The sequence below is a fragment of the Larimichthys crocea genome, chromosome XXIV, assembly GCF_000972845.2.
Source record: "Larimichthys crocea isolate SSNF chromosome XXIV, L_crocea_2.0, whole genome shotgun sequence".
NCBI lineage: Eukaryota > Metazoa > Chordata > Actinopteri > Sciaenidae > Larimichthys > Larimichthys crocea.
In genome coordinates this window covers 4,484,614-4,512,503 of record NC_040034.1, presented here as the reverse complement: position 1 = coordinate 4,512,503, position 27,890 = coordinate 4,484,614, and the positions used below count along the sequence as shown (strand labels likewise).

General features: G+C 43.7%; 2 protein-coding genes across 3 annotated transcripts; one reads left to right on the top strand and one right to left on the bottom strand.

The window, feature by feature from the left end:
• Positions 1 to 759: 759 nt before the first annotated feature.
• Positions 760 to 5,832, top strand: ky (kyphoscoliosis peptidase). Its single transcript, XM_010754591.3, has 7 exons — positions 760 to 901; positions 1,633 to 2,222; positions 2,591 to 2,705; positions 2,809 to 2,926; positions 3,140 to 3,331; positions 3,473 to 3,663; positions 3,765 to 5,832. Exons 1-7 carry the CDS (start codon positions 820 to 822, stop codon positions 5,090 to 5,092), a joined length of 2,616 nt encoding a protein of 871 aa, XP_010752893.3. The 5' UTR covers positions 760 to 819; the 3' UTR covers positions 5,093 to 5,832.
• A 2,698-nt stretch (positions 5,833 to 8,530) lies between these two features.
• dnaaf9 (dynein axonemal assembly factor 9) lies at positions 8,531 to 27,828 on the bottom strand. Of its 2 annotated transcripts, none has more exons than XM_019260640.2 (37): positions 27,632 to 27,828; positions 26,240 to 26,319; positions 25,974 to 26,102; positions 25,769 to 25,893; positions 25,318 to 25,414; positions 25,031 to 25,137; positions 24,878 to 24,955; positions 24,611 to 24,712; positions 24,429 to 24,484; positions 24,196 to 24,331; positions 23,699 to 23,780; positions 23,380 to 23,419; positions 23,184 to 23,268; positions 23,022 to 23,098; positions 22,894 to 22,938; positions 22,765 to 22,810; positions 22,546 to 22,657; positions 22,229 to 22,299; positions 22,006 to 22,053; positions 21,820 to 21,913; positions 21,563 to 21,666; positions 21,231 to 21,374; positions 20,934 to 21,019; positions 20,577 to 20,678; positions 19,977 to 20,094; positions 19,755 to 19,843; positions 19,533 to 19,667; positions 19,159 to 19,284; positions 16,674 to 16,711; positions 15,779 to 15,914; positions 15,400 to 15,486; positions 14,614 to 14,720; positions 14,281 to 14,355; positions 13,291 to 13,478; positions 13,130 to 13,195; positions 12,376 to 12,469; positions 8,531 to 12,163 (listed from the first exon to the last, which is right to left on the bottom strand). In XM_019260640.2, the coding sequence occupies exons 1-37, from the start codon at positions 27,685 to 27,687 to the stop codon at positions 12,057 to 12,059; spliced, it is 3,468 nt and encodes a 1,155-aa protein (XP_019116185.2). In that variant the 5' UTR covers positions 27,688 to 27,828; the 3' UTR covers positions 8,531 to 12,056. The 2 variants fall into 2 exon arrangements, with proteins under 2 accessions (XP_019116185.2, XP_019116186.2); XM_019260641.2 differs by having other exon boundaries at positions 21,820 to 21,910.
• Between the last annotated feature and the right edge of the window lie 62 nt (positions 27,829 to 27,890).

Sequence of the window (27,890 nt, the reverse complement as noted above, 5' to 3'; positions counted from 1 at the left end):
CATGAGGCAAGAGTTGGCTGCACAGGGACAATTCACAGTCACCCATTAACCTGTTAAACCTGCATGTCTCTAGGCTGTTAGAAGCTGGGGTACCCTGAGAGAACCAGCGTGGACGACATGCAGAGTCCACACAGAAAGCTCCAGCTGGCACTGCATCATGGCACCCTGGTAGAAGCCAACAGCAGAGTGAGTGTTTGTCTGGCAAACATGGCAATTAATCTGTAGATCTCTAATCTAATAACAATCCTCAGCAGAGATTCAGACTGCTGTGTTGTGAAATGCATCTGAGATGGATTCAGATGTGTATTTGTGTGTGTGTGACGTAACGAGGTGACTGAGTGCATGTTTGAGGTTGATGTGGTCGTTATCGCGTGCCAGGCCCTTCATGAACCTTCTGTCCTGTTCTTTGAACAACCAAGTCTTCGCTGAACCCGACCCGGCCCGCACCCCACATGTGCTCATGGGCCAATCTTCTCACCCGCCCATCAACGCCATTACAAACACTCACACTTGCAATCCCCATGCACACATGCTGACACACAGACATTCACACTCGCTCGTGTGCTCAGATATGCTGCAGTGTGTATGTGCTGATTAGCGGTGCATGTACAGAGCTCACACAAGCACATCAGAACATACATCTATAAGCCACACACACACACTTAGAGATACACACACACACACGCAGACGTCACACTCCTGAGTTGGGGCTTACTCCATTGGCTGGTCTTAACTGCTTTGTAGTATTTTTAGGCCTGTTATTCTGGGGCCTGTCCTGGCAGGCCACGGGGAGAGTATATAAGCCTCCCCCTGCAACTGATGACCACTGAGAACACACAGTGGAAACATCTCTGCCCGACACTCCAGCAAACATCCAGCAGGCATTTCAAATCCTCTCAGGGTGAGTAGAAGCCTCCGTGACTTTCAGGGATGTCGCGATAGTTAAACCTAACCGAAGTTTCATTAAACACTGAAGGAAGCATCAGCGATGCTAAAATTCTGAAAACAGCTGATTTCATTTCATGGTTGGGTTTGGATTTACTCCAACGAAATCCTTTGGGAGCTTCACTTCAGGAAGGTTAGGGGTCAGGGTCAGCTGCAGCAAAGTGCCACAGAGATGGTCGGACTTGGTGGCCCACTGAAGGACACTTGAGCTGGGCAGAAACTTGCCAACACGGGGCTACAAGCCCGGGTCATCTGGTTGAAGGACGGTCAGTGTTTCCACTGTTTCAACAGGTCGATCAAGTTTCAGCCAAAATATGTTCACACATGTTGAATATGGCCGTCGAGCTGCAGGATCATCGTATGTAGGATGTTATGAGGTCGTACTGATCCGGTAAAGACCGGTGACTTTCTTGGTGCTGACAGTGACGAATGATCCCAACCTTTGCGTTAATTTCTGGTCATGAATAGACATGATATAATTGCCACTTCATCACTGTCTTACACAGAATGTACTGTATAGAGCATACCATCTGCTTCACTCAGTGCAGGATGTGCAATAGAAGAAGAGTTGATGAGTGTATAACACATAGTACTGAAACTCTTATTGTGCAAGATTAAGAACATTACTTAATAATAGCTCAAAGAAAATGGCTGCTGTCTTTTAAATATTATCTTCTCTCCGGTTAGGGCGCCATGCTTCCAGCATAATGTCAGCTACAGTTGCAGCTCAGAAGTTTTCCTTCCCCTTCTCCTGTGCTGTGCGCCTTTCTCAGCAAGATGAGATGCCCCAGAAAGGATGCGTACAGGCCGCGGCACTTCATGATCTGCAGGAGAATCCAATCTTGGGCAAACCAAGCCCTGTTGCAGTTATAGGAGCTCTGGTGCACGATGAGAACAATGCCCAGAAGAGTGCAAAGGCTTCTCTTGGAGATGTGGCACCTGCACAGGTCCTGGTCTGTGCCGGAGCTTCCCAGAGTGCAGTGCTCTCGAGGCAGTGCGTGTTTGAGAAACTGGCAGTTGAAAGCGAAGATCAACGTCCAGCGGCGAAGAGGCAGCTGTCGTCTGAGAGCGCTGCCAGGACCATCACCGTGGTGAAGAAGAGCGCAGTGAGGAAGGAGGCTGAGGAACAGAAGCAGCTGAAACCCAAAGCAGTCCTGGGACAGAGGACGTCACTGTGTGCTGCGGCGGCAGGGAAGAGGAGGCGGCGGAGAGACCTCTTCACCAACGCTGAGGTCTTCCACAGGGTTGACTCGCACGTCATCAGGACGGGAGCGGAGGTGACGACACAAACAGCCCATCCTAGTACAACATTTTAGTTTTACTGTTTCACAGAAGCAGCTGTTTAAAACAGAAGCACAGCTAACAAAACGCTCTGCAGGATGATAACCTCTCCTCATCTGCTGCAATAATACCATAATAAATAAACACCGCAGCTCTCAGGCAGCACTCACACCCTTGAGCGTGGACGGTAACCTGGTTTGTTCAATGCACTGAATGACACTGAATGATGCTGTAGGATGAATGAAGCAATGACGCAGTTTTTGATGCTGGCTGAATGTAAAAACATCGTCTATATATATAATCTATAAAAACCTACATAACAGAGAAAATCTCTTGTGTGTGGGTGTGTGTGTGTGTGTTGCAGCTGAAGGAAAAGTGTGTGTATGATATAAAGACGATAGTGCAACGCATCTCACAAGGAGCCAGGAATGAGCTGGAGCGGCTTCGTGCCATCTGGGTCTGGCTGTGCCACAACATTGGTGGGTATATTACCAAAACTATACAAACAACATGCTACCATACGTCTTCACATTCTCTAACATTATATTATGAATATGTTATATTTACATCCTGTCTTCACAGAGTATGATGTGAGTGGATACCTCGGCCGCTCAGAGAAGCTGAGCTCCCCGGAGGAGGTGATCGCGGCCGGTCGGGGTGTGTGCTGCGGCTACTCCAACCTCTGCACAGAGATGTGCAGGTAAACACAAGTTAAACACCTGCAATAGCACAATAACACAACTTGTAAAGTTTAACACTGTGTTCACTATAAAAAAACACCTACCTGTCAGAACACGTGTTCAGTTTTGTTTTGCACTCCACAGCACAAACATCAACCTTGAACCTGAGTCTAAGGACACGAGATGTAAAAACAAAATGCTGAGCGTGCTCGGTTTGCTTTGTGTGTTCACAGAGAAGTGGGCATCGAGTGCCAAGAAGTGCCAGGCCACAGTAAGGGCATCGGGTACCGTCAGGGCCAGAGCCTCAAGAATGTGAAATCGGATCACCTGTGGAACGCTGTGCTCCTGGGAGGACAGTGGTTCCTGCTGGACGCCTGCTGGGGAGCAGGACGAGTAGATGTGAAACATGAAAGCTTTGTCAAAAGGTTTAAAAAGGGGAGAGGGACTAAATAATGGCACCATTCACCGTTTGGTGGTGGTGCAGTTGTAGACAAGATGTCTCTTTTGTTTATTTTGATACGAGTCGAGTCTCACCCAGCCTGCTGTCTCCATCTGTTGCCTCCAAGGTTCGATGATTTCTATTTCCTAACGGACCCAGAGGAGTTCATAGATTCACATTTCCCCGATGAGGAGAAATGGCAGCTCCTGGACACGCCCATCACCCTGGAGGAGTTCGAGAGGAAGGTCTTCAAGACCTCAGCTTTCTTCTCCATGGGTCTCAGGCTGATCCAGCCTCATCACGCTCACATCGTCACAGGTCCGCCCACAGTTTTGTTGATTTTACAACAAGATGCTTTTGTATTAATCCTCCTGATCTGAAATGTAATTTACACGACTGCATTTGAATTTTCTCCTCAGATGATGGCGAGGCCAACGTGTCCCTCGGCTTCTCCAGGCCAGCGACTTTTACCTATGAGATGACACAGCACCAGGACCTTCTCCACTGTGGAGCATCAGAGCAGAAAGAGTCCAGCAACTCCTCCCACGGCCTCCTCACAGTGTCCCACCGAAGCATGAAGCTACAGCTCCTGCCTCCTGCAAGCGGTGTGTATGACGTAAAGGTGTTTGCCAGACCGGAATCGGCCACCACTCCCCTGATTTGGGTCTGCTCGTTCACGGTCGAGTGTCCGACCCCCAAGGCCATGGAGGAGATTCCAGAGAACCCCTTCTTGTCCTGGGGCCTGCAGCCTGTTTCAGCATCTCTGGGTGTGACGGGCAGCAGCCAGGGCAGTGACGTCGCAGAGGTGGAAGAAGGCGTCTTCGAATTGGCGTTGAAGACGTCCAGGCCTCTGATGGTGCTGTGTGAACTAGTCCACCCAGAGCTGGAAGCTGCAGTAGCCAAGCGGTGCCTGGCAACTCAGATTGAACCGAGCGCCCTGACCTGTCACGTTCTGTGCCCTCTGCGTGGTTTCTACCGGCTGACGGTGTTTGTGCGGGACTACGAGAAAACAGAAGTCAAGTTCCAGAATGCTGCAAACTTCCTGCTGCATTGCAAAGGGAAAGTGGTCGGTCCGGATGAGCTCTTTCCTCCTAGCCTGGGCTCTGCATGTGGGCCCGGGACCCGCACGTCTGAGGCTGGGCTGTCCAAATTCAGCCACACGACAGCGCTAGTGAGCACCCAGCAAGGCAAATGTAACATCACCTTCCACAACCAGCGGGACCTGGAGCTTCACACTGTGCTCAGCAGAGAGGAGAGCAAAACAGCAGCCGTGCCGCTTTCACGCCAACTTTTCTGCACGTACACAGACACCAAGGTGACGGTGAGCGTCAGCCTCCCCGATGCTGGGGTGTATCGGCTGGGCCTGTACGCTCGGCTCGTCCCCGGTGGAGATTTCAACCCCATGTGTGACTTTGTTCTGAGGAACAGCTGTGATCAGCCGGGGCCTCCGTTCCCCTGTGTCTACTCAGCCTGGAGGAAAGGCTGCGTGCTCTTTGAGCCTCGCGTGGGCCTGCTGGAGCCCCTCACATGGGTCCGCTTCAGGGTGAGGGTCCCTGGGGCCCAGAGGGTGAGCGTGGTGGGGGAGACGCGAACTGATCTGAAACTGAACAAGAGCCGAGTTTGGGAGGGCGAGGCTGATACTGGAAACGGTCTCCAACAACTTAAACTGGCCGCCGCCTCGGGGGAGTCCAGTGAGATGGCTGTTTTGATGATCTTTGACATCAAGCAGTTGGAGAGAGAAGTGTGAAATTAAAAGAGCTGTCAGAGAGACCAGATGGAGAGTTCTCTCAATATAGCTGCCGTATGAATTTCCTGGACTGAGATACAGATCAGACTGGGTTGAAAATATTTGCAACTGTGAGCCATAATCTTTCAGGTTTAACTTCATCAGCAGAACACAGATGGAGCCAGGTCAGTGCCAGTCATAATAAGATGTATAAAATGGACTTTGTGATATGAGTCTGTGAACTCTGTAGCATTGAAGTGACGTTTTTTCAAAGCTCTTCTTTGATGGAAGTGGTATTCAGTTGACAATGGTGCTCAGCTATGGTGCGCAGCCGTGACGTCATACCGATCAAGATTTGTGCATCTGTGCATTGCTATTATGTCAAAAGAAATCTGCATTATGAAATGACGGTTGTCAAAAGGCGTGCAATAAAAACACACTGTGGAAATATGTAAATCAGAAGTTTTTATTTCCAGCAGTCTCTGCAGGAGTGTCAATCATGGGACAATGATCAAATATAACTTTGTTACAATGTTGGTAATCTCTGCAGACTGAGGGTTAACCTGAACTGTTATCACTGGCTCCCAACCACGACTATAAAGAATGGACGGTGCATGGATGGCGCCCCTCTTCCTCCCAGCTAATGTAAACATCAGCAAAGATCATCAGCGGACCTGAAGCGGCTGAATAACTCAAAGAAGTCACCTGTAACCACACCCACCTGTCAATTTAAGCCTTAATATAATGTGAACAGGTGAGTTGTATATAAATTCACCCTCAGTACAGTTGTCATGAACGGGGAAATTAGCTACAGAGACCAAAACTGTTTTTTGTACCAGGCTGTAAACATGTTTATTTCTGCTGTGAAGTTGGACATTTGGACATGGGGACTTAATGGAGACTGATCAATACTTTGATAGTACTATGTATGGACTACATCCTAATTTTCATATTTTGAAGTTAGTAAGATATCAATGTACTTTTCTACTTTATACAAATGATGAAGATATCAAATGATCTGTGACCTTGGAGCCGCACAGAGAAACACAAGAGTAAAACTTTTCTTTAAATCCATATACAATTTTAAAAGAGTTTAATAAATACATAAAGACTATTTATTCACAGCTGTAAGAAGCTGAATACTGAATATGTAACAATAGGGTTCATTATTTACACACTACATATTTGAAATTTTCTTAGAAGTCCAGTGTGAAAAAACACCTTCAAAAATCAAATCAATATTTGAAAATAAACTTAAATGATTTAGACTCTAATAGAACAATCAAGCAGGTTGTGGTGATGCTGAGTTATTTTTGATTATACTCAGAGGTATTACTTTTATTCATCTCGCCATCAATGTTATAAATGGAGAGGACAAAATAATATAAACACCTGTCAGTACAACGCAATAAAATTTTAACAGCACCACAAACTACAGCCTCTGAAAAGGCCGTGCAGTTGAATGAACATCTCTCTAAAACACTTTGAGCTGTTGTTCTAACCTTTAGACATGTTGGATTTACTGCAGGAGCTGCATCACTACATCTGAATGCACGTCATGGTGAACAACATGGACGTCCCATGCAGCTGGTGACACCTTCCTTTACATCCCTCCATCACATGACACACGTCACCTTATTATCCTCCGTTTACAAGAATAAAACTTCCCACAAAATGAAGCAGTGTACAGTGTGCACTATTGTTGCAGTGACCTGGACCCACTCAGCAGGCTTTGGCAGACGCCAGTGAGAGTGATGAGTGTTTACATGTGGCTGTCATAATAGGCCACAAATAGCTCCAGCTCACTGCCTCAGTAAAAATACAACAATAGTGGGGCAGGGAGGAGAAAGAAGGGCGGTTAATGATGGAAGCGATACGGTAAGAGTGTGTTTTAAGTGCGCTAACAGTATCTGAGGGAAGGTGGAGGGGTGGGGGGGTCCTGCCTTGAGTCGCTGGGGAGAAACTGGCGGCGCGTTGGTGGAGAGGCGAGGAAACGCTGATGTCAGAGGTTAGCCATGTGGAGGACTGTATCTGCCTGGCAACAACACAAGGACACACACACACACACACACACACACACACACACACTATCTTCCTTTCTTTTAAAAACACACACACACACACACACACAGCATGAGGAAATGGAGGGGAGCAGGATTCCTCCTTCCTCTCTCAGCACTATTTCAGCTGCTGTTTCTCTTAAACGAAGTGTGTTAATAGCTCAACAACAAGACACACACACACACACACACACACACACACACACACACACAGTTGGTGCTGATACAGGGTTTGGATGCACAGAGTGAATCCATGTTGTCTCACCAAGTGACAAATCCACGACTATGCTGAACTGGCTGCTGACATCCGAGAGCAACAGTCAGCGCACACTCGCAGCTCGACAACAGCAGAATGTTGTCGGTCTTTAAGTTGACCGAGTGTTGCACAAAGAGACGACAGATCAAATATTGATCAACCATATAAATATTTAATGGATTACGTGGTGCAATAAAAACAACAATTATATTATAAAAGCATCAGTCACAGGAAAAAAACAGAAGTTACAGTAGTTTTGTGCAAATGCAGTTCAGTTCTGCTCACACTGTGTGAACACCCTCAAACTCAACGTGGACGTCAGTTTGGCACTTTTGAAGTCAGCTGTTTTTTTCTTGCTTCTCATCACAATCGAGACAATAAGTTATTCATAGAAGTTATTTTTTCTTTTACTTTGGACGGCCTGTAGAAAGGGGAGAAGAACTGAGCCCTTCACTTTTCTAATTTTACCATCGCGACATCAAAAAGCTCTTAACTCCAATCGTTACTGTCACTGTGTGTGTGTCTACAGACAAAAGATATTAACCCACAATTTCACCCCCATCTTCTTCTGGAACACTTTTTGGGTTCGATAGCACAAATATGTAATCTCAGGTAAGGAAATAACACCTGAGCAAATATTCTTCCCGCTGTCTGTGAGGACTGCAGTGAAGAGCCCGTGATTCCCTTTTAAACCTTGATAGGACGGAACAGCCCAAACAATTAGTACAACAGTCCCCTGAGGCCGGAGAAATATTTGGATTTCCGAGTCGCCGTCTCCAATAAGCACAAAAATACCATAAAAATATCCACTTCTTCAATAAGTGCATACATTCCACACCGTTGGCCCCGTGTGAACGTTGGAGCCAATCCTGAAAACTAGAAAAGAACAAAAACCTCCCACGCTGCGGTGTCACTCTGCAGAACGCCCCCCGTTCATAGAAAACCAATTAACACCAAACTTTGTTTTTGTCCTATAACTTCAGCTACAAAACGGCTAGCCTCCACATACAGGATGAAGACACCAGGGTGCTCGTCTGCCAGAGAGCTGCGTAGCAGTCACACTGAGAGGTTGTGGAGGGCTCTTTGGGCCCCCAATGTGCAATAAGTAGGGGTCACCCAACTTTAGTCACAAACTCAATCCTATTTTTTTGTTCGTACTTTGATCCAAAACTTTGAAGCTCTGTATCAAACCCAACCAGGGCTGGGCATAAAAAAAGAGAAACGTTTTTAATATCATGTTCGCTCGTCACCGTGGACAAAGATGCAGCTTTGCTCGTGTGTTTGTGTTTTTATGAAAGAAAGCAGCTGGATTTGAATGTTACTCACTGTGAACATAAAAACATCTGAACTGTGCCCAGCCCATACTCCAACATCTTTTTGGTTAGTTTGCAAAAATACCTGAATCATTCAGAGCCCTCCAGCTGCCGCCGCCCGTGTGACCTCGCCTACTTTACCCTCTGGCTTAGTAAAAACACATTGCTTTAAAGAACGACTCCATGGATTCCTTTCACCAACACTGTTGAAGGACGGATCCTTGCCTGACAACACGTCCTCCCCCCCTGTGACGGGGAGGGATGGAGCTCTGAATGCAGCTTTAATCTCTGCTTTTCTTAGCCGTAGCTAAGGCACTGCTGGATCAGAGAAAACCTGAAGTCTCACAGCCGATCAGATTCTCTTCGAGTTTTTTACAAAAGAAAAAAAAATTGCATCTGCTTTTTGCTTTTTGCAGCTTGTGCGAGGAAACGTTTTGCTTGCATCTAGTGTTCAATTCACTTTCTTACAAAAATACTATTTGTCGCTTCGAGGTAATTCAAATTCTGATAGCAGATATGTAAAATAAATGTGATTATTTCTCTTTGCTGTACCAGTTTGGTGAAAGGCAATGTTGTCAGAATATATGTCATATCATTCACATGACATCTCAACACATGCAAAATAGTGTAGACGTACTTAGTAGTAGTAGTAGTCGTGTACGTGTGTGTGTATACGTTAGTGGTAATTTCATCTAAATATCACAAACATCTTACATAACCCTCGCCTCTTTAAGGACTACCTTTTGATATCTCGGCCAATTACAGCGTCCGTTCCTCTTTGACACGTCTCACAGGTTTTAAAGTCGGGCTTCCATACGTCAGCCTCACAACTATTTTACTGTCAATCAAGGTAACTCTCTGCAGTATTACATAACTACAGAACGACAGCAACTGTTGCAGACGGCTTTGAGTGCATCTCTGAAACTCTGACGGAGGATCCAGCCTAAACAAGATCAGCAGAGGATTTATGTTCCATGTTGTCCTGCTTCCTCGTTTTGAAACAAAACCCTTCAGTTGTCGTGAAGACTGAATCCAGCAGAGCACAGAGCACAAACTGTGAGAGACGGAGAATTTAGCAGCTCATTTGTTTGCTCGGCTTTGTCCTTAAAGAGTTACTGGAGGGTACTGTAAGTGGAATATAGAAAAACACAAGGTACAATTGCACTTCTTTTCTAGATTAGGAGGAGGACAGCGAGAGAGGAGCTGATGGAATGAGTAACTTGGGGCGAGCTCCTCCTCTCCATGTGAACCCTCTGTAATACATGTTAGAGGCATTACTTCAATGCTATGCTATGTGCTATTCTATGCATCGTATTAATCATGTATAAGACAGTGGCACATCTAGCATAAGATGGTATGGCTTGTTCAGATCAGAGTGGACGGATGGGGCCAGCAGTGTCAACCTGAATCTGCCCGGATACTGACGAGTCATCTGAGGGAAAATAACTTGCTAACAATGTTATCACTGTCCGTTTGTCTGCCAGCTCAAAACTAAATTATTGATTCTTTCACTTTTACTGGCTGTTGACAGCTGTGAATGGCAACCCAAAATACATTGAGGTCACCGCTAATCTAAAAATATCTGGATCTAACAACAATGAATAAGTGTTCACCTCGTCAGCAAGCATCCCCCTCCTGCTCAGAAATCAGAGTACTTAAAGTCTGCTCTGAGCAGAAACAGGCTCAGAGTCTCACAGTACTTAATGTTGAATACAGCCGCTTCTTTTAGAGCAGCGTACAAAGGCTAATGTGATATCTGGGATCATTGCAGTAGCAGCAGAACGTGCACGTTTCTGTGTGCGATAAATAAGAAGTTCCTTTGTCGGACAAACGTAGCGTCCAAAGATTGGTAATTAGTCTGCGTGGTACACTGCTGACCCCATAATGAATGAAAGCCATCAAATCCAGGGATTGTACCAGGGTTCCTACACGTTTTTTTACTTTGAAATGCTCGTTTGGTTCAATATTATAATTGAGAATATGCAGCCGTGATGACCAATGACAACATTTTCTTTGTTATAGAACTTTTCCAGTGTAGGAACCCTGATGAGAGGAAGACATGCATAGAACATCAGTGTGACACACGATCGCAGAGCAGGCAGTAGAATAACGTAACGAGACACAAAGTCTGAATCTCTGCAACATCACACCATCGATACGAAGCCTTAGACCTTCACTAAAGGCTCTACTCATGGTTACCCAAACCTAAACTAAGTTTTCTATCGTTTCCCCTCGTCCAACCCGAAAACAGCGACCCCAAACATGAAAAAACATCAAACGTGGGAATGTTCGGACTTCTTGGAACAACACGGGAACATTTTGACCAAAATGGTGAAATGAGTGATCCACACCTGACTGCAGTGAGGCTGAGCTTCAATTAGTGTCTGCGAGTTTCTCACTGTGGACTAGCAGCGTTAGAATGGACAGAGCACAGAGCTTCTGGTGGACGTGTAACCTCAGTGATTCTGTGTTTCTTGATGGCCTCGGCTGTTTTACAACTCCTTGCTGCGGGGACTGAAGTCTGCTTTATTGCACCTTCATTAGACTCACTTTAGGAGTCTTAAAATAAAGCACTGGGACGGCGTTTAGCTATGTGATTAATGGCATCATTCATCAGTTGTCTGCAGCCAACAGCCTGTCCAATGTTTACAGCTCTATGGCCAAGCGCTCCCTCTGCTGCAGCGTGGCATGCAGACAAGATAACAGGTGGGCCACGGATTGGGTGACAACAGAGGAGGAGCGATTCTTGAGAAACCCCACCAGGGAGCCCACCAGAATCACACGGCTATCCATGCCTGTCCAGAAATAGAGGCATTAATTTGCCAACTGTGATAAACAGAAACGCACAAGCTGTAGGAGTGTGCGGATGGAAATTCCCTTCGATTGTGAAAGTCTCATAGCTTGCAGGCTTAGTGGCGTAATCACATCGGTTTATAGACGCAGTCTTATGTTACGTTATGTTTCAGATTTGTCTCATCTCTTCACAAACGTGTCTTCATTTGAATGACCGCATCAGATTGCCACTTTTATTTGATAAATGACACCCAGCTCAGCACAGAGTTAACTGTGCAGGCTGCGGTGTGGCAAGTGAGGCAAACAGCCGTGACGTGACTGGCTTTGGAGGCGTGATGTCATTGTTTAAAAGCTCACCTGGACTCACCGAATCAGGAATCAAAGTGACATAGTACATAGACAATGAATGGATGCAGCGGTTCCTGCAGACACATGTGGTGTGAACACACATTGACCATTCTAGTGGAGTGTTTGGTACATGACCCCTGAGCCCTCCCTGTCCCTCCCACAGTGGTTCCCTTGAATAAGACAAATGGAGGCAGTGGGCATACAGACAGATTCCATCATGGATCAAACAGGTCGGGCTGTGCCTGCAGCTCCAGCTGACGGTTGAATAGCTCGATCTCTTTGTTGGCCTCTGTGATGTAGTCTTTAATGAACTCTTCCATGTCTGCAGTGACAGCAATGTAAGGCGAACAGCAGCACGGTCAGCACACGGCTACACAGACGCAGGCAGACCTGCGTGATTCATGATCAGACGATAGTTTATCTTTAGTAATAGTCGATTAAACTGATTTTAAGTGTACCGGCTCTTCAAACAGGAACTCTCCAGTGAAGTAGATGAGGCTCTACATGAGACAGTAAGCACTATGAAAAGGATACTGGGATGAAGGGTCCTTTTCTCTCCAAAGATGTCGACATATAGATAACCGTTGTAGAAGTAGCCTGGTGGCAGTGGGTCCAAGTGTCTGGTGATCTAAACAGAAACATAGAATATCAAGTTCAGTTGAGGTTACTGACTGAAAAAGGCCAAAGCACTCTTAGAAGATAAGGAAGAGCTCCAAACAAACCATCAGACCATCAGCATAGGTCTGGTAAGGACGTATCAAACATCTTGCAGTCACATTTATTGACAATAAACTTAAAGGGTAGCCCTTTCAAAAGTGCATTTTTATATCCTTGCTGACATCATTAGAGGTTTTCTTCTTCTCTGTTTTTGTTGGCACAATGCTGAATTTCAGCCACCGAGCTTCAAACTACCAGCGGGGGAAGTGCATTTGTGCATTGCGTGCATGCTAGTAATTCAATATAGGCACAAACAAAGCAGGTGCCAACTCATAAAAACATTGCTCCTAGTCAACGCCACAGAGTGGCTTTAAAGTCTGGTGTGCGACATTTATGAGGATCTATTGGCAGAAATGAAATATGAAATTCACGAGTATGTATTCATTCATTTAGAATGTTTTTATTTGATCGGCTCTTCAGGTTTCATGCTGGGTTTGTGTTCGCTGCGCTGTATTCAGTTGGTTGTAATCCTACAACTGGACCTGTAACACGGTTCCAGCTGCACAAAATGTCACCCTTGGTAAATATAAAAAGACGTTTTATCCAAATATTATCATATAAACACACTCACGTGTATGAGCTTGATTTCTTGTGGTGAAAGGGTATTTTTAGTCTTCCTCGGCTTCTTTAACTGTCGCTGTAAACACCGAACAGAAACAACAGTTCCTTTCTTTATACCCACAACAATAGTATTATACACAATTTACACCATTTAAATATTAAGAGGTCGACCTGCTTGGCGCACAGTCTCAGCCAGTCCTTGAGTCCGTCCTCGGTGAGGCCAACGCCATCAAAGATCAGGAAACAGGAGGTGTCGGTCTCTTTGGGGCCCGGGGTCAGAGGGTCAGCGCTCTGGATTGGGACAATGCTCAGGCTCCCGCTCACTGTGTTGTAGCTCACCTCCATCAGTTGGTCTGAGTCTGGAGGTTCCAGAGATGAAGGGGCTCACATCCAAGTCACACATACCGTTCACACCTTGTGTAACACCTTCTACGGCAGCTTCATATGGTAACAGCATGGTGTTGGCGGGGTGTTAATGTTAGAACATCCATACAACCTCTCTGTTCCCAAAATGGCTCACAGCACTCACGTGTGTGGTAAACAAACAAGAGGAAACTTCACTCGATGTAAAATATGTACTGAAAGTGCAACAGCTGACAGAAAAATTAAAATAAAGTAAAATATAAATATAAAGTGATGTAAATGATACACTGCCCTACAGACGGTGACTGAGATACACACTAGGGGAATGTGAGGATAAGAATCATACAGTCCAGTCTCCACACTCGTTCCACACGTCTGTTTCTTCCCTTCTACAAATATCTGCACGCTCTCTGCACATCTCCTCACAGGCACCTGCACTCTCTCCTCATGCAACGACTCTACAAAGGTCTTTAAATGAAAAAAGAGTGAGAAAACTATGTGGAGGAAACCAAACCAGTGGACTATGAGCTGAATTCTAAACACCAGACACCAGAGCAACAACCGAGCAATATTCCTACCGTTGGGAGCTTCTTGCCTGCCTCTGAGGGCAACCTTTTCTCTAATAAATTCCCAAAACTGGGAAATGCAAATACAGATCAAATATATACCAGGGAAAGAAGTCACATGTGTTTAGTGATGCTTAACAACAGCTGGAATTCAAAATCTAATCTGAAGAGTTAGCAAACGTGTCAATGAATTTCAAAAGACAAAAATAAAATGGGAATATGCAACTCCTACCAGAAAATTTGACTTTCCCCCAAACGTTGTACACGTTTCCTCGGAAGGGGCTCGGCCTCACTGATGACTTGAACGCTACAGAGAAATGATGAAAGTTTAAAAGTTTAACATTGTGAAACAAACTGTTCAAATGTTCCTGAAAAGAAAACATCATTAGGAGAAAATACAGATTATTCTACAACAACTGCAGACAATTACTTTGAGAGCTCAGTTGTCTCCATATTTGGAGGGAAAGGCGGCTTATGTAATCATCCTCAAACGCTGCCAGCTCATATCTGGAGCTTCTGTCATGTGTGAGAGTCAAAAAGGGGGGAGAATTCTTTTCCATCTCACCTTTACAGCGAGCGACAAATAGAGGCCTCTCTAGGGGGCGGTTGAAAGCGACACGCTGCTGGGTCAGGACCAAAGAGCCCGAACCAGAGAAGAAGCGGCCTTTGCACCTGAAACACAGAACACATGCACATTACACAAATGGTGAGAAAGTTAAATCTAGAGCAAGCCAAATGTTTGTGCTACATTTTGTCTTTGGCTGGAAAGCTGTTGACTCTACCAGCTGCCCACAGGAAGGAGGCCAGTGAGTGTGATCTGCTGGTACACTGTGGAAGCGGATGATGAATCTGTTAATGCAGAAACTCTGATCAGCAGGTGAAGAAGATTTCTGTCTTGGTCAAAGAGTTGCGGACGTGTCAGAGGAAGCATCCCAAACACACACACAATCTAAAGACTCTGGCCAGATATCCGGTGTATGATCTGATGGGAGGATTTAGCTGAGGTTCATATTAGGCTGACTACTGTGTCATGGAGGCCGACTGGACCAGGTCCAAAGGGAAGGAGACCCCCTCTGTATACATGGCAACTGCATGACCAACAGCTTGTTACTGTGCTGCCAGGAGGCAGCTGGTGATAGAACACAAGATGCCCTGAGGGGCTTTACAGCAATCAGTGGCCGATACCCTCACCGCTGCAGCCGAGTGGCAATTAAACCGCAGGGAGGGTGGCAAGGCAGGACAGAGGAACGCAAAAGCAGGAATCAACCCCAATCTGTCGCTCAGCGGCCAAGGGCTGAGTGTGGACACACGGGGGTCATAACCAGCAGAGGGGACAGGATGAGGGTCTTACCATCCAGGGTACAGGACATAACGTGCTCTCAGCATCTGTGGCTCATTGAAGCTGCTCTCTGAAAATATCAGATTCACATCTTCGTTCCTAATTGATAAAACAAAAACAAGAAGAAATACATGTGTGTATTAAACATGCAAATATGACCACATAACTAATTATAAAATTGTCCATAATGTTTTTTTTTTATTAGCACAGAATGCTTTGAGAAATGTTCATGACACTTTACTGTGCTAACCAAGCAGCGCTCTGACCCGACAGGCTCAGTCATGCGCTCGCACAGCAGAATTATAAAGCAGCCTAGAGTGAATATTTCAGCCCAGATAAAAGCAGTTAAATGACTGTTTGCGGCATTGATCACAATTCAGCGGGCGCCTACCTGGTGACAGCTCCTTTCTCTGCCAGTATGAAGGCTGCGGTGGGGTTGGCAGAGCGTACCAACTGCTGAACATGCTGCATGAGAGGGTGCTTCTGCTCTGCTGTCAGCCCAGTGAACACCACTGTACTCACAATACCTGACATAAAACAAGGCACAGAAAGGATTTCAGGAAAAAAAACTGGCTCGCCTTTCTGAAAATACAAAACCACGTCTGTGTAGCCGCTGCAGAAATAGCATATTTTACACTAGGTTTGATTTACTGGCATTGCTGCTGCTGCTGCTGCTGCTGCGATTTGCCTGCAGGCTGAATTTCTGGGGAAACGATTGGTAAGATATAAAAGGCATAATAAGAAATCCTGTGACAGATTTAACTCGGGTAGTTATCCCTCGCTCATCCAATCTCATCTCCACCCAGCCAGACTTTCTCCCCGCTGCCCACATTTGGATTTATCTGGTTCCAGTAACAAACATGGCAATAAACTCAAACAAAAACCACTTCATAATGCACAAAGGAACATGAATGTGTGCGGTAATGGGGTGTTGAACCTATCGTGGAGCTCCTACAATAGTGTTGGAGTGGGTGATGTTTTGATCACCATCACAGTGAGTTCTGTGTAACAAACCTCCAAATGCTGCAATGCTCTTGCAATGAGGGATGTCTCAAGGTGTCTCCATAGATCACAATCAGCAGATTTTCTGTCACTTCTCTGACTTAGTTTGATAAAATCAAACATTTCTCGACCTTTAATGGTTAGACTACACCACCTGACAGCATGACATACATGTTTGGACTGGCTGTGTTGAACAGCTTCCAAAAGAGCAATACACTCCTGAAAAAAATCAATATCAATGAATATAAATATGGTGTTTCCTCAGATCTCATAATGTAAGTTACCTTGGCTGCACTGCTCCAACAGCTTCGGGAAAGCAAACCTAAAGTGCAGAAAGACAGAAGGACACAAAGATAAATATACCGAGAAGTCAGGATGAGGACGGACTGCCATTGAATTCAGTAATTGTTTTGAAAATGATTTTTGCACATACAAGAGCTGTTTTCATTTATTTAGTTAACAAGACTTCTTTATTTGAACCTGCCACAGTATCATCACTAACAATAACTCTATTCATGACTAATGAGTGCTTGCCAAAGTTGTACACCAATAAACAGGCTAATTCCATGTTATGGCCCTCGGCTAGCGATCTGGCTATCAATCGTGAGGCTCTTTTCATAGGATGACATCATGACTGTGACTGGCAACTGCCCAATGTAAAAGCTTTCTGTAATTTAATCTTAACATAATTTATCCTGAGTTTTTGAATCGATCAGTGTTATATGCCACTTTCTGAATGACTGTTCTGAGCCAAGTCCCCCAGCAGCCACCGCGGACCCTCCCCTCAGCTCTTAGCCTGCAGGCTGAGGCATCAGCAATTTGAAAGGCATTTATCTTTCCTGTCCTGATGTAATGAACTGTCTACATTCATCACAAAGAATGGATCATGGCTGACTGATGAGCTTCACTAAGGAGGGCGTGTTGGTCTCGCATGTGGACCTGGGGGATTTGGGGGGCTATACTGAGGGGGTTGACAGGCAGGTCAAGCCTAAGCTGGGCTAACCACACCCAATTAGCACCATAGTAGACCTCCATACAAACTACGGCATCAGACAGTGATGGGGGGCTTGTTGAAGATGCCTCAAATGGAAGTCAGTGCTAACCACATTGTTAACTAAACCTTTTATTATACATTTTTCCACTGCTGAGCCAAGCGAGGCTTGTCGGGCTTTGACTGGAGGATCATCACAATTTATAGCACAGGATCCAGAAGACATTTAAGATTTATTTTTAAAGGTTAGCTCACTAGACAATCATCTCGTCTGAAGGACTGTGGGAGTTTTCTCATGCTTACTGATGAATGTGACTTATTATTATACTTCATCCAAGTTACCAGTAACATCTTTCAGTTAAATATGTGGCGAAGAAAGATGGTAGCAGTTGTTATTTTGTCTTGACTGGCTTCATCTGTATGTGAGTCTCACTGGCCAACACCGGCCTATTAACCGGAGTGATAGGTCATATTGTGTGGAGCAGCTCAGTCACTCTACGACTGCTCAGTAAGCTACATCTAAAGCCTGTAACAAAGGCAGAGTGAGATTAAATGTAGGAGTGATCCTCTCTGTAAAAGGGACTCTGCCTTGACCTCGTCCTGGAAATCTCCAGAGCTTCAACAATTTATTAAGGTCTGGCCGTGTCTGTCATCACCTGGTCTGTCCATATATCACATGAAAACATGAAACTCTTAACTTGATCGTCACTGCTGTGTTTTAGCTCATTTAACTGCTTTAACCAGAAATCTAAGCAGGTATATTTATGGTATGTTCCAAACACATGTATGTGTTGAGCATGCAGATAGCAGAATAGCAGATTGTGCTGCAGGAGTGATTGGAGTAGTTTTTTTGTTGTGAATCTGGGTCACTGAATCCATTGTAACTGCAGAGAATCCTGCCTGACTGAACCGCTGTTCTCTGGAACAAGCGGCACACTTCTCTGAGCCACGTTTCACACCTACAGGTGCTGAGTATTTTCTGCTTTTGGTGAAGTATTCTTGAAGAGGCTGTTAGGGCTGCATGCTATGGCAAAAATATATCGAATAACATCATTATATTGTGATTATTTTTGACGTATTATGATTGTGAAATGATTCATGTTTAGGAGGAATGATCATTTTTGCAAACACAACTATGATGAATGATTGATGATGTGACATTTGTTGGGGTCTGTACCAAACAAACATCTGGAGAGATTTGTAGGTCAGAGCATCTGTACAGTACTTCACAATGCTGCTGTTACAGTGCAGCTTCTTGGCAACTTGGCAATACCCATAATTGAAAATTCAAGAATGTTTTGATTAACTGTGCAGCCGTAATACAAGAATCTGATAAAAACATTGACACTGGCAACCAAGGTCATTTTACGTGAAGCAGCTGCAGGATTGTGTCACATCCTGAAGTGTTTAGTTTGTGTAACTGAGTCACAACGTGGATCAGAACAAGATATACTGTTTTTATTATGTAACAGTGAAGTTCAAAATATATCTATGCAGTACAGTAAACAAAACAGCAAACCTTGAATTGTACACTGACGTCTTTGTTTGGTCTCCATCCATCACATCTAGTTTTTAGTGTATGAAAACATTTTTTCCAGTTTACTTCAGTTACATATTGTGGAGTTTTGTTAACTACCAACTCAGAAGCAGCAGTAGATTGGTGTTAATGGAGATGAATTTCTCTGATATACATTACGTTACGGCAGTTGAAGCCTGTTTTGGTTGTTTCCTTTTAACAACAGTAGAGTGGAGACCTCTATTAGAGGAAGGAGTTTCACCTGTGCTCCATGCAGGAGGAGAGGGGGTCCACACAAGCAGTTACAGCCCCGATGGTGAAACATGCTTGGACAACTGGGTCAGGGTGGAAAAGCACAGCCTGGACCACATCCAGAACATCTGTATATCTGTAAAAGTAGGAAAATAAATGAATAACTGACAGAGAACAATAAATCAATTATTTCTTTTTCTAATTTCTTCAAATACTGTGTTTTTGTATCTGTTAGTATTCATGACACTGAACATCAGATAACATTATTTTCACATTGCTGTGAAAATGAAAGCTTCCAATCAGCTCAGCTCAGCTCTGAGCCCTTGATGAGTCTTGACTTCTCGGGTTCCCAGCTGTATCAAGCTGATCAGCGGGCTTTCTTACCCAGGGGAGAGCACCAACAGACGGGGCTTGCCTCCCGGGCCTCTCTGGCTCTCCAGGAAGCTGGACAAATACTGCTGCAGGTGAGAGGCTGAGAAGCTGTCACAGCTGTCAGGGCCAGGCTTGTACACCACCCACCTACAGATGATGAGATGGAATTGTATAATAATAATAATAATAATAATAATTATACAAAGAAACCTTGCTGGATGAAATCTCTCTCACCTTCCATGCTCTTTGTTTAACTGGACCAGGAAGTCGCAGAGTCTCTTCTTGTGGCTTCGTGGCAGTCCGGTGATGACGGTAATGACGACCTGCTCACACAATACAAAGCTCACATCAGACCTGAATGGTTTCAGCTAAACTTAGGACGACAGAGGTGACAGCAGCACTGCTTGAAGGAACAAGAAACTTTATATATTCACAATATATTGTATATGTGCTCACCTTGTCTCCCTGACTGCTGGCTGGATTCCTCAGCTCTGCAGAGGGGAAGAGCACCCCCAGATGGTCATACAGAATGGGCTCCTGACCAATGCTACTCAAAGCAAAGTGCTGAAGAAACCTGGAATAAAGCAGAATAAATAACGAGTCATGTTTCATTCTCATTACTTTTTGTATTTGCTCCATTTTTTTTCAGTTGATCTTATATAAAAACACAAATTCAGTTTTCATCTCTGCTGGAACAGAGAAATTACAACACAGACTGATGATGCAGAAATTGTGCAAAGAGAGTGACTCATTTTTTAAGTTCATCATTTGATAAGCAGTATGTTTATTTTGGGTGCAATTGCTTAAAACAGCTGGATGTCCAGGTGACAGATTCAGGAAGGTGCCAAAACATGCCGAGTTATCCTCGCCTGTAGTCCTCTTCTTTTTTAAAGGTATAATGGCAGGAAACAAAGCATGTGTGCACTGTTTATTTTGGTCCAGATAACGAAGCTACATAATCTTACATACTTCCTCTCAGCGTGACATGCTCAAGTTTTATTACGAGTTTGGTCCAACTGAGAAGCACTCTATGGAGCGACTGGAGTGTGTACTAACATGTCCTGCTCTGGCAGCTGGGAGTATGACGTCTTCAGACTGCCTCTGCGTTTGGCCACCGGTGGCTCCTGACTGTCGTGCAGCTTCTGCAGTCTGGTGTGCCTGAGAGAAAATGAGTCCTGAGTTAACCTTGATTATCCACCTTATATAACATCTGAGACTGATTCATTATCTAACACAATCACAAACTATGTTAACGAAGGCAGTGATACATATCACACAGCTTGGTAAAACACACTGATGTGTTTTCAAATGTAATTGCTTTTAATTGATTTCATCAAATAAGATGTTAGTGAATTAATGAATATTTCACAAACTGGAGTCTAGCATACAGACAACTATCTTCGGAGATCTTACATGTTTTTCTGGTTCCAGGTCAGGTGCTGATGGTCCACCATTTGCAGAGTGAGTCCAGATTCAGAGTTTTGCCACACGGACAGAACCTGAAACCAAGTGAGGAACACACTTAGGAAATATAACTAGACTGATAATACTGTAGTAACTATTATAGTATTGACTGTGTTTACCATTGCTATAAAGAAATCCTTACATGAATGTTACATTGGCATGAAACTGAATCAGCCACTCACAGACGGCCCATGTGTGTCTTCAGTCTCAAAGCCTGTCAGAAGTGTCACAGGCTAAAGGTCTTACCTTGGAATAGAAAGCCCTGTGGCTCTTAGACCGGGGCTGCAGAGCAAAGACCAGACACTGGTCAGAGCTGTGGAGAGGGAACGGAAGGTGGGGGAGCAGGCTGCTCTCATACTCCACAAAGACAGACGCCACAGCGCTGGAGTCCTGGTGATGAGAGGACACACAAGTCATACACAAAGTGGTACCAGAATTTCAACTGCATATGGATTCATATTACATGTTTTCCCATTGTTTTATAGGGAAGCAAGCAAAGAGTGGTCTTTGCAATAATTAATGTACTAAGTAACAACAAAACATCATGACATATCACATGGTGCAACTGTAAATATTACCGGATCATAGAACTTGATGGCACTGATGTGATCCTTGGACAGGGTGAAGCTTCCATATTGAGAATGGATAAACAGGAGTCCCTCAGAGAAGAACATGATTTTCCCTAAGAGCAACATTTGAAGACATTTTTTAAATTATGCAGAATTGCAACTCTGACACTGACCAGAATATATATATGAAAAATAAATGTACTGTCACATTTAACTAGGACTGAAATAAAACATAATCAATGATCAGACTGCAGTTACTGTGTCACCTTCTTCAGGCGTGGAGAGCTGGCTGCTGGAGAACACGTATGCTGCATCGGCTACAGTCAGAGCAGTTCCCAAACAAGTGCTTTCTTCTTTCTGCTGAGGACACACACATGTTGGGGTCACATGCTCATACATACGTAAATATGTATTCATACACCGCAGGGGATACATCAGGCTTCTGAACTCACCTTAGCAAGATGCTGGGCCTGCTCGGATTGCTTGACATCAGCTTCCATCTAAAAACATTGAAACAATAAAATTTAACAATGTTGGAAACGGGATTTATTCTGTAAACTAAGGATGACACATGTTTTATTCTTAACTATGAAAGAAATTTAGACTAATTACGTCTGTCTGCAAACATTCTATTTATCACATTAATCTGATATTGATTTTCATGCGGGGACGTACCAGCCAGCATGCATAGCGAGGCACGGTTGTAGTCAGGATGGTGTAGCAGCTGTCTGAGGACACAGTGCCATCTGCAGGAGAAGAAAAGGACATTTTACTAAATTAAGCGTCGACAAATGAGCCAGAAGAATGACAAACATGACGAGACGGATCACCAATATGATGCTCAGGGCAGGAAATAGTCTATTTTCAGACTAGTGCTCTGTTGCTTCAAAACTGACCTGTGGATTCGTCCTGCTTATTATTTAAATCAAATTTCCTCTCTGTAATCAATCAGCAATCCATTCTAATTAGACTTAATCTAATCAATATTGTACCTTTCTGTTGAATGTTGATGCTGGACTCCAAGAAGGATTCAGAGAAGACCACTGAGCCCAGATCCCCGCCGTCCCACTGCAGGTCTGGAATGTCATGGATGGTCATGGAGGCCTGAAAACCAAACACGTACAGTTAGTTCAGATAAAAAAGGAAAACTGTACAAGGAAAAATTCTTTCTTTGGTCAAACAAAAAAAAGAAAAATGCTCATCTCACGTACTGTTTTCACAACATAGCGGCTTTCTTCATCAGTCAGAGGAATGATCCTGAAATCATAAATAATAATAAATCAAGGAGGTGTGTCAAGAAATCACTTGCAAATCACCAAAGAGGACTAGTTACCACTTACCGTCCTTGCTTATTCACTGCTTGAATGTTGAATTCACATTTGGACCTGAGGAGAGAAAACACACAATCAAACCGATTCAAACGACACATTTCATTTCAGGCCTGACTGAAAGCCAGAATCAATCTTACCTGAGAGAACTGCGATACTGACTCAAATTCATCGAGTCCAAAGCCAAAAGAAAGGTGTTCTCTGCCACATCCTTAGCCTTCAATAATAAACATTTATTAATGAGTAACAGTGCTACAGTACACGCTGAAAGATGAATTTTAAAATAGTTCTTTTCTTTTTACCTTGGTAGCGCTTGTGGTACAGGAGTAGCATTTGATTCCTGAAAGGACAGCTTGAACAGCAGCTGAATAAATCTCCGACAAAAGTCTGAAAAAAAAAAAAAGTCTTTGATTCAGACTTTTTTTAAAACAATTAACAATGGCTACAACAGCTCACAGGGAAAATAATAATTATGAGATCCAAAATGAAATCACTTACAAAACTTGTGTTTTCTTCTGCACAGCGTTCTTTTCATTTCCTGTGGGCGAAACACAGCAAGTGTAAACAAATTAGATACTCATGAAACAAATCAGGCTTTCTCATATTGCACTTAAACCCAGAGCAGCTAAGACTGCTCTGTGCCTGCATTTAACTCCATGACACACTGGCATTTCTGACAGAGGGTTAGTAAACACCGCTTTAAGCTCTGGATTATTAAGATCCCTGCAATGTAACACCAAGGTAATAAAAAGGTAAACACTCAGATCAATGCAGTAGATCAATATTAAACATCGTAAGTCACAAAGTAAAACCTCACCAATGTATGGAGTGTGGGTGGTCCCAAAGAAATAGGTTCGAGAGCAGGCTAGAGGTCCTTTGGGAGCCACACATTGCAGAACCTAGTGAACAAAATAAGGTTCTTCTGAGTGTTACATTCAATCCCGTGTTTCTACTTCACAAAAGACACAGACAAGTAATGCAAAATGAACCTAAGTCTCATATTTAAGGAGACATGTTTCCTAGCACGATGATCTGCACGTCACTGTTCAATGATTATGTCAGATTACTTTAGGTGGTGCTGCAGGCCAGTTCTGCTCTTTAACCTAAATGCAAAAGTTTTGTTTTTGCTGAGATATTCCAATGTAGGCAACGAGTATGTCATGACTTTGCCCCCCTGAGTAAAAGAAATTGGGACCTGTAGCCCTGATTCAGTGCTTAATGTTGGCAGGTTCCCAGACATTAATACTGATGCTACAGTAACTAAAGTAGTTTATGGTGTTAGCTACGTCAATGTTTTTTTTTTTTTAATCTCACCATGTGTCTGGCTGTAGAACCTCGTGGCCCTGTGTTGCGGACCTGATGACTCTCTGAGGGAAAGTTGAAGGAATAACTCTCCAAATCCTCGAGAGAAGAATGCTTCCCAAACAACACAAAGGGCTGCTGACTTTTACTGAAATAAAGAAAAACAAACATTTGATTAAACAATAGTATGAGACTGTAAGTGAACATGATTTCACTATTTAGACATTGTTGACAATAAAGAATACCTTTTATCTGTGATGTTGCTTGAGATCAGTCCGTGAGAGTAATAAGTGCGGAATGCCTGTGGATTGATGAGGACACACGTTAAACACACAGTTAATAATTACTACATCAGAATATGATTCTTATTGTTCTGAGACCGTTTTCATTTGGTAGAAATATAACTGATAACGTAATAATAACGTACTTCTCCTGCTTGTGCTTCAGAGAGTTCCAAGATGGAGAGGTGGCTCTCCAGGTCCATACTGGAGAAGAAGCTACTCCACTGCTTCTCAAAGTTAACCAAGTCCTAAAAATACAGCAAACATCACCAAGGTCAGAGGATGTAACAGTCATGTTCATATACTAAATATGACTTTTCATCAGCCATCATCGTTTATGAGTGACTAAAACAAGTCTAGAAGTGACAGAGTCAAAGTCTGAACAGCTGATGAAGAAAGAAACTCAGTGTTACCTCAGTGAAGACAGTATCCAGTGAGACTGGGTCGAGTCTGCTGTAAACCTGCCACAGCTTCTCACTCATGTCCATTAGCTGGAAAAGCAAAGTACAGTACAGTACACTAACAGCTTTACATGAGTTATATTTTAACTTTGTAACAAGAGTTACCTTGTATTTCATGGTAAAAAAGCTTCCTCCGCCGATGCCTTCCAGGGCAAACGCTTGAATGAGGGGCCACTTTTCCACCATAAACATATCAAACCTCTGGACGTGTCCTAAAAATAACAGCAGAGCAGGTATCACTACTTGTGTTGCTGGTGTAATTACTCAGTGAACGCACGCTGTCAAGTTGATGAAACTAGTGTAACTACATTGTATTCTGGCTTACTGACATGTAGTGTGACCAACTCTTTAACACGTGTGTAATGTGGAGATTAAAATGCGATGACATGTACCCTGGGCGCTGTAGGGTACTCCGATACGATAGCAGTCCTGCACCATTGTAACAAAACTGGAGATTTTGAATTCCTCTGCTGCTTCCTCGTCTTCATACTGTGAGTGGAGGAGGGAAAATTAGAGAGGCATAACAATCACGATACACATGGTCATATTTAGAAATTTTAGCAATGATACAGATCTGTTAACTAGTGCTGAAAAAGACAGAGCCACCTGTGCACATGTTGCAGGTACACTAAAAACTAGAACATACGGTGATATTGATGCGTTCACTGTACAGCCAGTGCAAATAAGGTGTAATATTTAAATGGTTGATAGTAACCTGCAAGGGTTAAAACTGCAGCCAGGTTGTCAGTCAACATGCCTAAATAATCGTGATAAAGTCCCTACTTCTATTTTACGCATACAGAAAGTGTATTTAACAGGAATGATAGGCCTGGGGCTTTTAACCTCTGCCTCGGTCATGCAGTAGAGATGCAGGTTCCTCCAGTGGGACACGTAGGGCAGAAGGTAACTGTAGTTCATTGGGTTGCAGTACAGATGAACACACTCCGCCTTGATCAGCAAGATCACATCTGAAGAGCAGACAAGTGATGTGTCAGAGAAAGTAGAAACTAAAGCAGGCACAATAATAATAATATGATTCAGAACTCACCGTCCAGCATTTCTTCAGGGAACTCCTCAAGCAGGGCATGTTCCAGATTCAGCTGATTTCTTCCATACAGTCCATAGAACAGGTATTTGGCCAGCTCCGTGCAGCCCTCGTTATATCTGCTGTCAATCCCTGAAACACACGGACAACATTAATATTCCTCAGCTGTGTCGGAACGACCACATAAATTGTTTTATTCAGCATCTGTCCGTCGCATGTGTGCGGCTCACATGAAGAAATAAAGGTTAAAAATAACAACGTGGACATACCGAGAGAGCACAGGATGCCATCGGGCGAGGCAGTGCCGCCCTCACAGAGCAGAGACTGGACCTGCCGCAGGCGACAGCAACTGGAAACGGAACAATAAAAACATACATGGAATCACAGTTATTAACTTTAACCTCAGAAACGTTAATAACTATCACAGTCACTTTCTACTTGTTATATAGTTTTTGTATAGATGTTCAGAACGGGTTCACTTCTTAACACAGTTATACATTTATCTTCTATGCAAATGTTTAACTCCTGCACATTTTTAACTCCTCTGCACATTTGCATATTTAAATCCTATGCACATGTTTAATTTCTCTGTGCATATTTCAATTTAGATCTATTTCAGGTTACTCTTAACGTGTGGATACTGTGTTATAGGTTAGTTATATTCCATAGTGTATGTTTGCATGCTGCTTCTGGATCTATCTATCTATCTATCTATCTATCTATCTATCTATCTATCTATCTATCTATCTATCTATCTATCTATCTGTCTGTCTGTCTGTCTCTCTATGTAGATGCATGTTGAGCTTGAGTTTGTATGATCAGGACATCTGAACTATTTCATGTGTGTCAAACTTCAGCTGCAGTTTACAAGTGAGAATAAATGGATTAAATAAAATAATAAAATTGCAATTTTTGTTTCTTTTTTATTTTAATTTTATTCCACTTATACCTTGCAGTTCTTATTTATATCATGGTCACTTATTTTTGTAATACTATTTATATCATGGTCACTTATTTTTGTAATATTATTTATATCATGGTCACTTTCTTTGCAGTATTTCTCACACTATGGTCACTTTTACAGTACAATACTCTTTTTTATATATCAGGCCACTTTTATCCTCGGTACTTGTTATGGTTTGTTTTCGTGGTTATTGTGCAGTTATAGATACTTCTGTCTGTTTAACTGAATTTCCCCGTGGTGTGGTAAATAAATAAAGTATCTATCTAATCTAATCTATCTAAATATGTACGATGATTGTCAGATATATAATCTGAACACCTGGTGAGGACAGGTCCTGGTAATAAAGTTTTACAGCCGTTTCATCGGTTGGAATCAGTTATGAGATAATTAACAAACGTTAATTATGAACTAGCTCAGTTTAAAGTCCTGAACGTTCCATTAACGTTAAGTAACGTTCGCTTTATGTTTTATGTTGGGTTTTTTTGGGCTTTCAAGCTACAACACCGACGTAGCTGAACCAGCGTCAGCAGAGTCACGGTGTGTAGCCGGATACACACTTCGCTAACGTTACAGTTACCGTCACCGTTACAGTTACCGTTAATTAACGACGTTTGAGCGAGTAACGGCTGGAGCTAACGTTAGCCGCGTTAGCTCCGCCGGCCTAGCTGCAGCGACATAACTCGACGTTGCCGGTTACCTGACAGCCGGGTTCACTCCCGATAGCTTCCCGTTCACTCTCCTGATACCGGACATTGTGTTTTGTTACAGTCACAGCTCGAAACGGTTCAAACCGGACACCGTGTCCACCGTGTTCACCGTGTTTGTCCGTTAAGGATCAGCTACATCTTCTCCATCACCCGGAGAACGTCCACACAAGATAGCATAGCAACGGAGCGAACCATCTCATGAGCAGGGGGGGGGCGGGACAGAAGAATGATAATCTGAGGGGTGGTAAC